General features: G+C 52.9%; 1 protein-coding gene across 1 annotated transcript; it reads right to left on the reverse strand.

The window, feature by feature from the left end:
- Positions 1–9,788: 9,788 nt before the first annotated feature.
- Positions 9,789–11,995, reverse strand: DIRAS3 (DIRAS family GTPase 3). The gene is made up of 2 exons (XM_039711839.1): positions 11,057–11,995; positions 9,789–10,902 (listed from the first exon to the last, which is right to left on the reverse strand). Exon 2 carries the CDS (start codon positions 10,815–10,817, stop codon positions 10,221–10,223), a length of 597 nt encoding a protein of 198 aa, XP_039567773.1. The 5' UTR covers positions 10,818–10,902; positions 11,057–11,995; the 3' UTR covers positions 9,789–10,220.
- Positions 11,996–15,276: the final 3,281 nt, after the last annotated feature.

Here is a 15,276-nt window from a genome sequence, read left to right on the forward strand (position 1 = left end):
TGTGCCCCAATGAAAAAACCCAAACAAAACCTTTAGGAACACTGAAGAAGAGAAGGAATTCCTCGTTCGGTTCCTAATGGAAACCAGGAATCCGGTTTTCCCGAGCGTGGCCAGCAGCCAGGGAAGCGTTGCCCTCTCGTGGGCTAAAGCAGCAGCTTCCCACCGTCCCGTCCTAGCCGAGAGCTTAATTAGCCAGCGTTAATTAGCTAACTACCTTAGGCTCACAGTGCAGCGAGCAGCCCCTGACCCAGGAGCTCGCTGGGCTTCCCTGGAGCTTGTCAGGGATTCCCGGAGCTTTGCTGGGGCTCCTGTCCCATCCCGGCCGGTTTGCCACGGGGCACACACGGGGAGGGCACCCGGGCCACGAGCTGGGCACACACTGGGGATTGTGCTGTGCACACTGGGAACACTGGGACGTGCAGTGGGTGCACTGGGAGGGCACCCTGGGCACACACTGGCTGCACTGGGGATTGTGCTGTGCACACTGGGAGCACTGGGGCGTGCAGTGGGTGCACTGAGAGGGCACCCTGGGCACACACGGTTCGGCTGGGGATTGTGCGGTGCATACTGGGAACACTGGGATGTGCAGGGGGTGCACTGGGAGGGCACCCTGGGCACACACTGTTCCACTGGGGATTGTGCTGTGCATACTGGGAACACTGGGACGTGCAGTGGACTCAGTGGGAGGGCACCCTGGGCACACACTGTTCCACTGGGGATTGTGCTGTGCACACTGGGAGCACTGGGACATGCAGTGGACTCACTGGGAGGGCACCCTGGTTTGAACTTTGTATTTCCTCCATTAAACATTTATTTTCCTTTCCAGCAAGAGGGGATCCCTCGTTTTTCCCTCCTTTTGCTCCCTCCCAGACACTCACCCCGTGGATGTGTCACCTCTGTCTGAGGGCAGGACTGAGCTCCTCGGATCCCAGTGATACAAGCACGGGTTTCCCTTTCTCCTACAAACACAAATATTTATGGAAAAGTTTATTGTTATTATTAGTGGGTGGTAGCCTACATCAGGACGTTTACTCTTAGGTATTGGGAAGGAATTCTTCCCTCTGAGGCTGGCACAGGATTCCCAGAGCAGCTGGGGCTGCCCCTGGATCCCTGGAATATCCCAGGCCAGGCTGGACACTGGGGCTGGAGCAGCCTGGGACAGTGGGAGGTGTCCCTGTCGTGGCAGGGGTGGCACTGGGTGGGCTTTGAATCCCTCCCAACCCAACCCAGTCTGACATGAGATACTGGGAGGGCCTCGGAGCAGGCCTTGGAGCAGTATCCAGGATGGAGTCCTGTCCCCAGCACCATTTATCTCTGTGAACTCTCGTTATTTCCTGCACAGAGAGGTTCAGAGTTCAGCCAAGGGCTGCCTGCAGTGCTCAGCCTGGGAGGGTTTGCAGCAGCTCTGCTCTCAGGGTGCACTTTGGCCAGAGAAAGCAAAGCCAGATGTCTTCTGCCTGTGTGACAGTGCTGCTCCTTCCCACCTTGGAGGCTCCATATCCCTTTGCAGGGAGGTGGGGGATTCACTGAATGGACTCAAGGGGCTTTCCCAGATGGATCATGGAAATCTCTGATGCTGGGGAAAATGAGCCACACTGCTCCCAGCCCCAGCAATCCTGGCAGGAGCAGGCAGAGCAGAAAATATAATTCTTGGACAAAATTATCAAGATTATACCATGTTCCCCTTCAAAACCCAGTGAGTTTTCACCAGAATCTGTGCAGAACAGGAATTTTGACTCAGTTTTCCCAGGGTCTTTGCAGAATGGGAATTTTGGTTTGGTGGCTTCTCTTGTAAGTAACTTGAAATGCAGAGAAAAATGATCCTGAAATCAGCTGGGAGCAGGCAGGGGCTCGCTCCTGGCTAAAGGCTGGTGCGGGCTGGGGGTCACTGTCCTGCCTTTCAGGAAGGGGGTGTTCCCAGCAGCCCTGGGATTATCCCTGGCCATGGAGGCCGGAGTGGCAGTCACAGAAAGGGACTTCACAAGCAGAGCAGACAGCTGTGCACAGCCAGCAGCCGAGGAAGGCTTTCTCTGGAGCAGGAGAGTAATCAGATTCCGCGTGGGAGCAGCGGAGGTGCAGGAGACGGCGCAATGTGATTTCCAGGACAGCCATCCCTCATCTCTGCTCCCTGCAGGGCCCAGCCTGTCCCCGTGTGCCTGGCCAGGAGCAGCTCCTGCTCGCCCATCTCCATCCCTGCCGCATCAACAGTGCCATGGAGAAGGAACGGGAGCCCAGGCTCCCCTGGCTTTTCTTTGTCCCAAAGAACCAGCCCCCAGGAATATGGTCTGAACCCACAGCCCATCTCCATCCCTGCCGCATCAACAGCTGCCATTCCATCCCTCCAGTGCCATGGAGAAGGAACGGGAGCCCAGGCTCCCCTGGCTTTTCTTTGTCCCAAAGAACCAGCCCCCAGGAATATGGTCTGAACCCACCCAATGCTTACTTTCCCTTACTGTTTATCATGTATTTCTTCCACAAAGGAATCCCTTAAATCCCCACCCCTGGGCTGCTGGACCCAGCCTTCCCTGGAAAAGGCTGTCCAAAAGGAGCACGTGTGATAAACAGTCACATGTTGGGTATCCATGCTGGACACCCCCAGGAAGAACCTTGCTAAGGCTGTTTGGAGCAATCATTAATGCAACAAAAAATATTAAACACCAAATGCCCTTGTGTTCCACATAACAAACACCAGGCACCCTTCAACATCCTCTTTCTTGGATGTAAAGACTTATTTTTTTCCACTGAAAATTAACCAAATGAATCAATGTCTGGAATTACGCCTGTGGGAATGAGTAATTTCTTACAGTTCATACAAATATTTCCCATTTTTGAGCCATATTCTGGCTCATCTTTCCAGATAATCACAAAGCCAGCCACTCTCCCCTAGTTCCAGCTTGGCCAGCTGGTAAAGCATCTGACAGCAGAAATGGCTAAAACAATCTGAGCAGGAACATTCCCTTATTTATTAATTTTCTTCCCTATTTTTGGGCTTCACGTTGTTGAAATGACACATCAGAACGGCCCAGGGACAGACCCGTGTGCTGCAGCTCAGGTGTGCTCTTCCTCGGGGGCACAAGGAGTGCATGCCATTGTTCCCTCACCTCCCCATCAATCCCAGCAGGTCCATATGGACCCGTACCGGGCTGGACGTGGGTGCAGGCTGGGATCTGCTCCATCCCTGCTCGAGGGATGCTCCAAGCAGTCAGGAGGATGTGGGCAGCAGGATGTGGGCAGCCAGCACTGGCAGAAAAAGCCTTTTCCTCACTCCCATCCCAGATGAGACCTTGGTCTTGATCCAAGGACTCCATGTGATGGATGGGTTTTTCCCTCCAAGGAGGGATTTTCACTGCCTGGGTGTGAGCTGCTCATCCTTCACCCACGGGCAGCCTGAGGCAGATAATGGGATGCAGGGGTTGGAGGAAAACATGTGGGAACAAAGGAAAACCATAACGTAGGAGAGAAGAGTTTTCGTATCTCCATCCTTAGGTATTTTTAGTCTGAAAGGCACAAATGCATCACTGAGCTATGAAAGGAAAGCTCCCTGCTGCTCCCCATGCCAGGGGCTTCGGAGCAGTGCTCTGCCTGCTTGGAAGGAGGCACCTGTGGGCACCCATATCCAGGTGGAGGAAAACCACGTCCCTTTAGCTGGAGGAGACATCACTGGCAGGGACACCTATCCCAGGCTGCTCCAAGCCCTGTCCAGCCTGGCCTTGGACACTTCCAGGGATTCAGAGACAGCCACAGCTTCTATGGGCAACCTGTGGCAGTGTCTCACCACCCTCAGAGGGAAGAATTTCCTTCCCAATATCCCATCTAAACCTGCTCTTCTTCAGTTTAAGTCCAACCCCCCTTGTGAAAAGCCCCTTTCACAGCAGATCAGCTGCATTTCCCTCTGCTCAAGGCTTGGAGCAAGTCCTCAACACAGGCTGCCAAGCAGAGACAGGCTCTGGAGGGACCCCACGCCCCCCTTCCCACCCGGATAGGAGCTGAGGGCAACGGGAGGAGCAGCTGGAATGGTTGGATTGGAAGACTGGTTCTGTGCTAATCCAGGAAAACACAATAATTCCTTTCCCTCTAATGTTCAGACTTGCTGGAAGCGTGAAGAGGGCAAAGAGCAGCAGATGGGACAGAGGCAGCCACCCAAGCCAGACCCTGTTGCAGTGCCCAGCTGTGCCAGAGAGTTCAGCTCCACCACCACGGGACTGTGAACAAACCCAGCCGAGCCACGGCAATGCTGGGCTCCCCTCCTTCCTCTGCTCCTCTATCCTTTTTGCATTATTAAATCCACTCCCATCTAACAGGATTTTATGTCATGGTTTTCCCCCAAAACGGGAAAAAAGGAATCAATTAGGGGTGGCAGGTCTAGCCTGACACGCAGCAGCAGCATTAAGCAGGAGGCTGCTACGCTGCCGTGGGTCTGGAGCCTCTTTAGCATTTTCATTAGCTCTCCAAAGCTTTTGATGTCCCTTATTTACAACACAGACACTGCAGAGGAGGCAGGCGATGATTAAGACGAGCTTTTACTCTTCTGGAGTGCTCCGGGTACCTCGTGGCTACGGACCCTGCATATAAAGCAATATTGCTTATTATTCCAAGCTGTTTGTTCCATTAATCATGAGCCTGCTTTGCTCTGGGAAGAGGAATTGGAATACAGCAATATTCTGTCTGCTTGTTTTTAAAATACATGTGTGGGTGGACACTCCAGCTACTGCTCACATTTTTCTCTCGCAAGAAGAGCTGTTCGTGATTCTCCTCCCCAGTGTTTTCTCCTGACACTGATTCTGTTCGTCGAACTCGGGAAGGGAACTGCCTCAAGCCTGTCAACGAGTCTTGTATGGAAATAAGGAGTACGGACTGAGAAATGCTTGAAATTCAGCATCCCAGAGAGGAAAAGGATTTCTTCGTGGGGAGGGTGGACATTGGATGGGCTGCCCAGGGCAGTGGTAGAGTCCCCATCCAAGGAAGGTGACACTCAGTGCCCTGGGCTGGGTGACAAGGGGGGACTGGACACAGACTGGACTTCATGGTCTTGGAGGGCTTTTCCAACCTCAGTGATTCCATGATTCTGTGGTTCAGTTCAAAGTCACTCACCGCCCTCACAGTCCCAGCCTTCACCAGCCACCCAGGCAAGAGCGGGTCTGGGGGCTCCTTCAGGATATCCCAGAGGGAATTTTCAGAGTGTTCAACTCGTGATCCTGAGAAGACACTATGGAGCCATTAAAAGCAACTCAACAAGTTGTGTCAGCATCTTCTATGACCTCGTCTCACCACATCTGACCTCATGAAGAGCCTTCCAGAAAAACCAGAGAGTTCTGGGGTAGAACAAAATGAAGAAGGGAATAAACCAACCAACGTGGGAATTATTAGTGAGTTCCCATCCAGCTCTCCAGACAGGGACAATGTGTCAGGGCATGTCTCCAAGCTGAAAGGTTTACAGGATACATAAACAGCTCCATAAAACAAACGTTGTCACCAGCTCCTGGAAAAGCACTGCTGGAAACAGCAGGTAAGGCCAGAGCAGCTCCATCAGACAGCAGAGCTGCTTCTTCATTGCTGACAGATGGCTTCACCCGAATGTCCTTCATCAAAAAATCAACTGAAAAACTACAGGTCTGCTGCTTTTCTAACCTGCACTTATTTAATCCTTCCAACCCTTCCAACATATACCCTCACTCCAAAACACAGCATCTACTCCAAGGAAATTAATTTCTCTTCCTATAAGAATGAGAGATTGCACACACGCAAGCCAGGTTAGTTCAGTTCATATGGAAACAGCCAATTATAGAATTTATTTATTAATACTGTTTTAATTTACAGTACAATTGAGCTGCACACCCAAGACACAGATTATTTACAGAGCATGAAAGGCAGACAGGGCAGGTGTCCCTTGTTCCCCAGCTGGTTTGGATTTCTAAACTGGGACACCCCCAGGAGCACCCCAGCATCTCCATTGCCACACAGCCTTGGTCTCATGGCAACCAAAGGAAGCTTCAAATCATGGAATTGTTTAGGTTGGAAAGGTCCTCTGAGACAATGCAGTTGAATCATTCCCCCAGCACTGCCAAGGCCACCCCTGACCCATGTCCCCAAGTGCCACATCCACAGGGATGTTAAACCCCTCCAGGATGGGCACTCCAACCCTCCCTGGGCAGTGCCACAATCCTTCCAACCCAACATATACCCTCACTCCAAAACACAGCATCTACTCCAAGGAAATTAATTTCTCTTCCTATAAGAATGAGAGATTGCACACACGCAAGCCAGGTTAGTTCAGTTCATATGGAAACAGCCAATTATAGAATTTATTTATTAATACTGTTTTAATTTACAGTACAATTGAGCTGCACACCCAAGACACAGATTATTTACAGAGCATGAAAGGCAGACAGGGCAGGTGTCCCTTGTTCCCCAGCTGGTTTGGATTTCTAAACTGGGACACCCCCAGGAGCACCCCAGCATCTCCATTGCCACACAGCCTTGGTCTCATGGCAACCAAAGGAAGCTTCAAATCATGGAATTGTTTAGGTTGGAAAGGTCCTCTGAGACAATGCAGTTGAATCATTCCCCCAGCACTGCCAAGGCCACCCCTGACCCATGTCCCCAAGTGCCACATCCACAGGGATGTTAAACCCCTCCAGGATGGGCACTCCAAACCTCCCTGGGCAGTGCCAAGCCCTGAGCCCCTTTCCATGGGGAAATTCCTGCTGTGCCCACCCTGAGCTGCCCTGGCCCAGCCTGGGGCCGTTCCCTCTGCTCCTGTCCCTGTTCCCTGGAGCACAGCCCGACCCCGGCTGTCCCCTCCTGGCAGGAGCTGTGCAGAGCCACAAGGGCCCCTGAGCCTCCTTTGCTCCAGGCTCAGCCCCTTCCCAGCTCCTCAGGGATTCTGCAGCCCCTTCCCAGCTCCTCAGGGATTCTCACAGCCCGACCCCGGCTGTCCCCTCCTGGCAGGAGCTGTGCAGAGCCACAAGGGCCCCTGAGCCTCCTTTGCTCCAGGCTCAGCCCCTTCCCAGCTCCTCAGGGATTCTGCAGCCCCTTCCCAGCTCCTCAGGGATTCTCCAGCCCCTTCCCAGCTCACAAGGAAATTAATTTCTCTTCCTATAAGAATGAGAGATTGCACACACGCAAGCCAGGTTAGTTCAGTTCATATGGAAACAGCCAATTATAGAATTTATTTATTAATACTGTTTTAATTTACAGTACAATTGAGCTGCACACCCAAGACACAGATTATTTACAGAGCATGAAAGGCAGACAGGGCAGGTGTCCCTTGTTCCCCAGCTGGTTTGGGTTTCTAAACTGGGACACCCCCAGGAGCACCCCAGCATCTCCATTGCCACACAGCCTTGGTCTCATGGCAACCAAAGGAAGCTTCAAATCATGGAATTGTTTAGGTTGGAAAGGTCCTCTGAGACAATGCAGTTGAATCATTCCCCCAGCACTGCCAAGGCCACCCCTGACCCATGTCCCCAAGTGCCACATCCACAGGGATGTTAAACCCCTCCAGGATGGGCACTCCAACCCTCCCTGGGCAGTGCCAGTGCCTGACCCAGCACAGCCCGACCCCGGCTGTCCCCTCCTGGCAGGAGCTGTGCAGAGCCACAAGGGCCCCTGAGCCTCCTTTGCTCCAGGCTCAGCCCCTTCCCAGCTCCTCAGGGATTCTCCTGGGTGCAGGAATGCCTGAGCCTGTTTTGCTCCAAGGGATTGTTGCTCTGACAGATCCCAGCCCTCAGAGACCTCCACACCCCGCACAGGGAACACACAGCAGTGCTAATGACACATTCCAGAACATCCTGGCTGTGTGAGTAATTGCAGATCCTTTGCACAGGCATCTCCATGAAGGCAGTGGGAGTTGTAGAGACATTATTAGGTCTCCTGACATTTTAAAAAGGCTTAGACAGAAAACTTCTTTGAGGGGTTTCAAAGGCTGCAATGGAACTGAAATAGTTTTTGTAATAATAACCAAACAACCCACGAGGAGCTTTGTGTAACCACTTGGACATGAGAGAACAGAGAGAGAAAATCCATGCACAAAGCCAGAGAGGAGAAAGGAAGAGTTATGTGCAAGCAAAGCCATCAGGACTGCTCCCCTGGCCACCCCAGAGAGGTCACACACAGGGGACAACACCAGCCAGCGCCACAGATCCCACACTGAGAGCTTGGGGGTTCCCTTCACCAACAGGGAAAATCAGGAGCAGAGCCTCTGGGCTGATTTTGGCAAATGAGCATTACCTTTTGGACAGCTCCAAACCCTCCTGAAGAAGTTTGGTTTCTGAAATCATAAGTAATGAAAATCATAAGTTTTTTTGCTGAATCAAATGGTGTGAGGGCTCCAGATGAAAGCAGGGCAATCTCTCCTGGCATACATGGAGCCATCTGATCCCATGAGTGTGTAGGGACAGCCTAAGGAGACTGGAAAAGTTGCTCAGGGACAGCACAGGAGACAAGGGAGCACCAGGTGCCAAGAATTGTTCAAATCTCATATATTCACATGGATACAAATGTCATGGAGTTGTGTATTAGCCTGCAACACGAACAAAGGCGTCTGGGGAGAAAGACCATTCTATAGCACCTTCCATTGAAACCCAGACTGGTTTGGGTTGGGAGGGACCTTAAAGCTCATCCCATCCCACCCCTGCCATGGGCAGGGACACCTTCCACTACCCCAGGGTGCTCCAAGCCCTGTCCAAGCTGGCCTTGGGCACTGCCAGGGATCCAGGGGCAGCCACAGCTGCTCTGGGAATTCCTGTGCCAGGGCCTGCCCACCCTGCCAGGGAACAATTCCTAATTCCCAATATCCCATCCATCCCTGCCCTCTGGCTGTGGGAAGCCATTCCCCCTTGTCCTGGCTCCCCAGGCCCCCATGTTTCTCACAGGCTCCCCTCAGGTCATTCTCGACACGAATACTTTCACAGAAAGAGCCTGAAATCCTCCAGCACCTCCTGTTCCATATTGTGTTCACCTTCAGCGATGAAATCACTTCACTAGAAAAGTGCTATAAAAAGTAGCAATTCCTCTCCTCCCGTGTCTCATGTGCCAAGACAACGTTGCTGTGTAAAAAACAAACCTGCGGTGTAACACTGAGGTCCTACAGTCTTCTGCTTGGGCTAGAACACACCCAAAACAGGAGACAGAATCATGGAACTATTTAGCTTTGAAAAGCCCTCTAAGACCATGGAGTTCAACTGCTCCCCAGCACTGACCCACACCCCCACATCCACACAGCTTTTAAATCCCTCCAGTCCCTTCATTCTCATGAAGTGTCTGCCAGAAGTTCTCGTCAGAGAGGGGTTTGCTTCCAGGTACAGCTGCTCCTTCCCCTGGCAGTGTTGTCTGAAGTGACTCATCCCAGGTCCCAACTAAACCCTGGGTAACTCGGATGGAGAGGGGAAAATACATATCTGATAGAATTCTGGTAGAATTTGGGAAAAGGAGCTTCGGACAGCAAAACCTGGGTGATGGTTGGGCAAGGAGAAGATAACAGCTTCTGCATCAAAGGGCACTCAAACCTCCCAGTTACCTTCATCAGGAGGCAGCTCCTGCTCAAGGACACCAAGGCTCACTCCTGCACTGGGAGTGAGAGCACGTGGAAAATCCTGCCTCAGTGAACAGAGGAAGTCGGGAATTAAAAAGTAAAGCAGGAATGAAAGCCTGATTTTATACAGCTGTAATCACTCCCAGAACTGCACAGTACACAGGGAAACTTCGCTTCTGCCATGCAAAAACTGCAGCTTTGGTGGGCAAGCCAGTCTGTCAATCAAAAATTTAGGCACGCAGAGCCACACACATGCTCATTTTTAGAGCAAATGCTTCACTTTGTTAGAGATTTGCTCTGGTCAATAGACTCCTGAAAACAATTTAACTCTACACATTATAGATGATTTCCTCTGAGTTAACAGGCTGGAGATATTTAAAAACTGGCATGTACTCACAAGAATACAGAGGTTTGTTCTGACAGACATTTTTTTCCTCTGGAAAACTTCTTACACTAAAAACTTCTAGTCATAGGTAATTGCTAACATGGAACATTTATTGGTTTAAAAAAATAAACATGCAGAAGCCATCCTCCTTAAAAACAACACGTACAATTACCCAGTGGGGATTTTAGAGGAAAGCAACAACCCTGCAAGGCGTGGATTCCTCCAAAATCTCCAGCAGAAATGTATTTTCTGTGGGAGTCCACGCTCCAGCTGTGCCGTGCAGCAAGTCCAGCCAAAAGCAATCTACATTACAGAGCATTTGCCTTGCAGTTTATCTTTCTTTTTCTGCTGTTTGGATTTCTTTCCATCCACCTGGAGACTGATAGTTCTCCTCTGCTCCAGGTTCAAGAGCTCCTGGAAGAGCTCCTGCACGTTGTAGTTCATTTTGGCTGACGTCTCCATGAAGGCACACTTCCACTTGCTGGCCAGCGCCTGCCCCTCGCTGGCATCCAGCTCCCTCTGCGTGTCGTCACTTTTGTTCCCCACCAACATTATCGGGATTTTCTGGATGTCGCCCTTGATCTGACAAATCTCATCGAAGATGGGGTGAAGGTCTTCCATGGACTGCCTGCTGGTGACGGAGTACACCAAGATGAAGGCATGCCCTTTGGATATGGAGAGCCGCTGCATGGCAGGGAACTGATGGCTGCCCGTGGTGTCCGTGATCTGCAGGGTGCAGATGCTCTTGTCACAGCTGATCACCTGCCGGTACGTGTCCTCGATGGTGGGGATGTAGGTTTCCCTGAAAGTGCCCCTCACAAAGCGCAGCACCAGGGAGCTCTTGCCGACCCCCGCTGCCCCGAACACCACCACCCTGTAATCATTGCTCTGCTCTGGCATGTTCGCTGCGCCCAGACGCGACGGGAGGTTTTCACACAAAAAGCCCGAGTTCCGCCAAGTTTACACACCCCTATACAGAGGTGGGCTGGGGAGAGGGAGGGGGGAAAGGGTTCGTTATTGAAATCAGCAATTAATAAATCGCTCCCATCCTTTTGCCGTGAAATAAACCACTGTTCCTCCCTACCCCAGCCATGCAGCCCATGCAGGTTTAACGCTACGAGACGAGAATAAGAATTCACCTGCAGCCATCAGCTCCACCGAGCAGAGAAACGGGGCTGAGACCGCCTGGCAGCCGCGGGGAAGAGGTGTTCCGGCTGCAGGGAAGCCGCGCTCCGGCCCCGGGAAAGCCGCGCTCAGCCCCCGGGAAGGCGTGTTCCAGCCCCCGGGAAGCGGTACCACCCTCGCCCGGAGCGCCGCCGCGGCAGGGGAGGGGAGGCTCCGCGCCTTCGTAAACCCAGCCTTCCACTCAGCCGCCCCGTGAAAATAAATAAATAATCGGCACGACCGCCTGCATTAAAGCCGCTGCAGCCGGGCTCTGCTGCTCCGTCCCTCGCTCCGCGCACAAAGGCGAGTCTCGCCCTCCCTCAGCCCCCCGCGCCGCAGACCCCCAGGAACGGCCGGGCTCTGCCGTCTTTCACCTGCACTGGGCACCTCCCAGCTTAAATTTAGGGCTGATTTAATCTAAAAACGTCAAATCCGGGTCAGGTTTTCGCCCCTACTGGCATTAAGCGGGGCAGCGATGCCCTGAGCAGCTTCTCAGCCCTGCCCGGGTAAGCCACCGAGCGCTGGGGCCATGGCCAGCAAGGTCCACTCAGGACCTTATTTATCCGTGTAATCCCTTCCACCTCGGGATATTCTGTGATTCCACTGTTTGGTTTGCCTCCTTCACACCGCCGGATGAAATAAGAGTAGTTGTGTGCCACAATCACAAGCCGTATTTCTCCTCGTTTATTAGGATTTTCCCCCAACGCAGTCTCTCCAAACGCCCTCATGCGGGGACACCGGAGCTCGCACCACCCGGTGCCTGACAGGGGCAGGCGGCTCTGTGTCCCCGCTGTTCCACCCCCGCATGGCCGGGGAGGAGAGCTACCCCCGGTTCTTCTCAGCTGCCGCCCCGGGCTGGGCTCTGCCCTCACGGCCCTTCCCGCCCCGGCTGGGCTCGGTTCTCCCCTCATGGCCCCTTCCCGCCCCGGCTGGGCTCGGCCCGGCTCGGCTCTCCCCTCACGGCTCCTCCCGCCCCGGCTGGGCTCGGCTCTCCCCTCACGTTCCCTTCCCGCCCCGGCTGGGCTCGGCTCTGCCCTCACGGCCCCTTCCCGTCCCGGCTGGGCTCAGCTCTCCCCTCACGTTCCCTTCCCGCCCCGGCTGGGCTCGGTTCTCCCCTTATGGCCCCTTCCCGCCCCGGGCTGGGCTGGGCTCTCCCCTCACGGCCCTTCCCGCCCCGGCTGGGCTCGGCTCTCCCCTCACGCTCCCTTCCCGTCCCGGCTGGGCTAGGCTCTCCCCTCACAGCCCCTTCCCTCCCCGTCCCGGCTGGGCTGGGCTCTCCCCTCACGGCCCTTCCCGCCCCTTCCCGCCCAGGCACCGCCCGCCCTCACGCCCCAAAATGGCTGTCGGCCTCTGAGGGGATCGGGCGGAAATCACTGCATTTTATAAAGTGTTTCTGTTTGTGGGTCATCTGCGTTGCAAAATGTGGGATATGTAAAATTTCCTTTAGAAAGGATGTTTTTAATGATGTTTGATCTTTGTAGACTTTCAAGACCAATCAACAAAAAGTGAGATTGAATCTGTGAAACAGCAGCCAACAAGCTCTAAGTGATGGCTGTGTATTAAAAAACCAAATTAATTGTTGGTAAAGTTGTTAAGGTTAGGGCTGGACACGTTTCTCTGCTCCCAGACCTGGGGGAGTTGAACAAAGCTTGGGAAGAAGGATGAACCATTGATAGTGGGCACAGGGAATGCAGGATTTATGGATCACAAGGACATCTGGCAGAACTCCCAAGATGAGGAAGAAATTCGTAAAAACAACTCAGTAACTGTGCTGAAATCAGCACTTGTGGAGGAACGCTTCCCAGTCCTTCCCAAGCTCATTCTTCCCAAACCATTTGTGGTTTTCCGGGTTATCATTTCTTATTTCTCTGATCCTAGTTGCATTCCTAACGCTGTGGTATTCTCCTGTTATAAATCCACTTCCATCAGCCTTGTAATGCTTCTATCCCAGACCAACACAAAGTATCTCTTCAGATCCATTTCATACCGCTGTGGAGTATTTTTGTCTAACACAAAGATACCCCAAAAAAACCCAGAGGACTTTCAATCTTGACATGAGGGATAGAACTTGGACCAAATCCATCTCCATGCAAGGGGAACCAAACCTGAGACCTTAAAAAACAAAATGGCCTCTTTAAAACCAGGTACCCATTTATACTGAGATGCTTTGAAAGTTCCTGTCTGAATTAATAATGATAATATTAATGAAAATAGGGGAATAAAGCAGAACTGTGAAAGTCCGCTAATCATGGGGTCAGGGATCACCCCTCGCCTTCCTTTTGCTGTAGAAAATTCCTGTTCATCTTACATCTGCTGTTACAGTTCCTGTCTCTCCAGGCAGGATGACTTGCCTGTGGCAGGCTCAACCTGTAAGCCATTCACTTTGCCTGAATCCCATCGTTATTGGGGATTTTCAGAGCAGATTTACAAACTGTCGTTTCTGGTGTTTATGGGGTATTTCTAAACCTTCATTCCTGGTGTTTATGAGGTATTTATTAGCCACAATGCAATGCTGGCTAGGAATGAGTAGCTAATTCTCTCTCTGTGCTAGCCACTTTTGCTCAGTTATCCCATTTTCAGATATTTTCCAATGCTCTTTCTAAGAGGTGTTTTATTTAAGCCTCCAGATCTAAAGCCTGAAGCTGGGATTGATTTCCTGTAATAGGCTGTGACAAGGGAAGAGCTCTAAGAGCTCTTGCACAGCGTGGTGTCAGGTGCTAAGTGGGAAGCAGACCCGTGACACGTCCATGTGCCCACCACAGATCAAAACCTCCCAAAAATAAATCTGTTGCTGCTTATTTTACCCCAAAAAGTGCTCTGACGCTGCCCTGTCGTCGAGAGCAGGTGACTGTCATTGCAACCAGAACTGCAGCTCCTCTCCTGCAGCTCCATCCCCAGCAGCGCACCCCATCCTTCACCGCCATCCCAACAAAATCCCGGGAAACAGCTTTGGGCTGCAGGTTTGGGGTGGCAGAGGGGCCGCCTTTCGGTGTCCCACACCGCACGGATTGTTTGGGGCTGCTGGAAGCGGGTTTAAACCCGGCAGCTCCCTCTGCCTGCCCAGGGCTGGCAGGCTCAGGTGGCTTTTGCCATCCCTGCCTGTTCTCATGGTGTCCCTGCGCAGCTTGGACACACCAAGCTCCAGGGACAGCCCGGACCCGCAGCAGCACCTTGCAGGGGATGGTGGCTCCCTGCCACCACCAGATCCCCACATTTCATGAGCTGGAGTGCGCTCAGTCCAGCCCGGAGCCCATTGCCGAGGGTCGCTGGAGTGCGCTCAGTCCAGCCCGGAGCCGGGTTCTGGTGGCAGCAGGTGGCAGCAGAGCCCTGCCAGGGCAGCGTGCGCCGGGAAAGGAGCGTGTGCCGGGGGGTGGCGGTGCTGCAGGCACTGAAATCTCATTTATTCGCTCTTTTGGCACTCCTTAGGTGCCAAAGAGCGGCACTGGCTGTGGCCTGGCTGGAGCCAGCACAGGCTGCAGCGGAACGCAGCACGGGCTCTGCCTGAAGCTCACACCCGGGCCCTCTCTCAAGTGCTGTTGTACCAGGGCAGCCCCTCCTGCAAGGGGACTTCAGGCTCTTGATGCTGAGCTTTGTCTGTTTTCATCGAATTTTCCACTACTCCCTGAGTGCAAGTGAAAGAATTATGGCATTATTTAGGTTGGAAAAGCCCTCTCAGACCACTGAGGCCAGTCATTCCCTCAGCACTGCCAAGGCCTCCACTGCCCCGTGTCCCCGAGTGCCACATCCGCACGCCTTTCAAACCTCTCCAGGGATGGGGACTCCACCCTTGCCCTGGGCAGCTCTGCCAGGGCTGGACAATTCTTTCCATGAAAAATTTTTCCCAAATATCCAGTCTAAACCTCCCCTGGCACAATCTGAGGCTGTTTCCTGTTGTCCTGTCACTTGTTCCCTGGGAGAAGACACCAACACTTTTAAAAAATTTATTTCCCCTGGATTATAGACAGCAAGACAACATGGGGAGAGCAGGCTCCAAGCAGGGGGCAGCAGCACCATGAAATATGGCAGCAGATGGAGGCTGGTGCCCAAACCAACACTGCAGTGGGGTGATGGCAAACACACAGAGGTCACAGCACAGCTGTGACAACTTCAGGGCTGGCAAGCAGGGATGGGAAAGAAAAACCTGCAGGGTTGTTCAGCCTGGAGAAGAGAAGGCTCCAGGGAGACCTTAAGAGCC

The sequence above is a fragment of the Passer montanus genome, unplaced genomic scaffold (assembly GCF_014805655.1).
Source record: "Passer montanus isolate IOZ18808 unplaced genomic scaffold, ASM1480565v1 scaffold25, whole genome shotgun sequence".
NCBI classification, from domain to species: Eukaryota; Metazoa; Chordata; class Aves; order Passeriformes; family Passeridae; genus Passer; species Passer montanus.

Coding starts and splice junctions, on each gene's coding strand:
- DIRAS3 (XM_039711839.1), bottom strand. CDS start 10,817: ATGCCAGAGCAGAGCAATGATTACAGGGTGGTGGTGTTCGGGGCAGCG.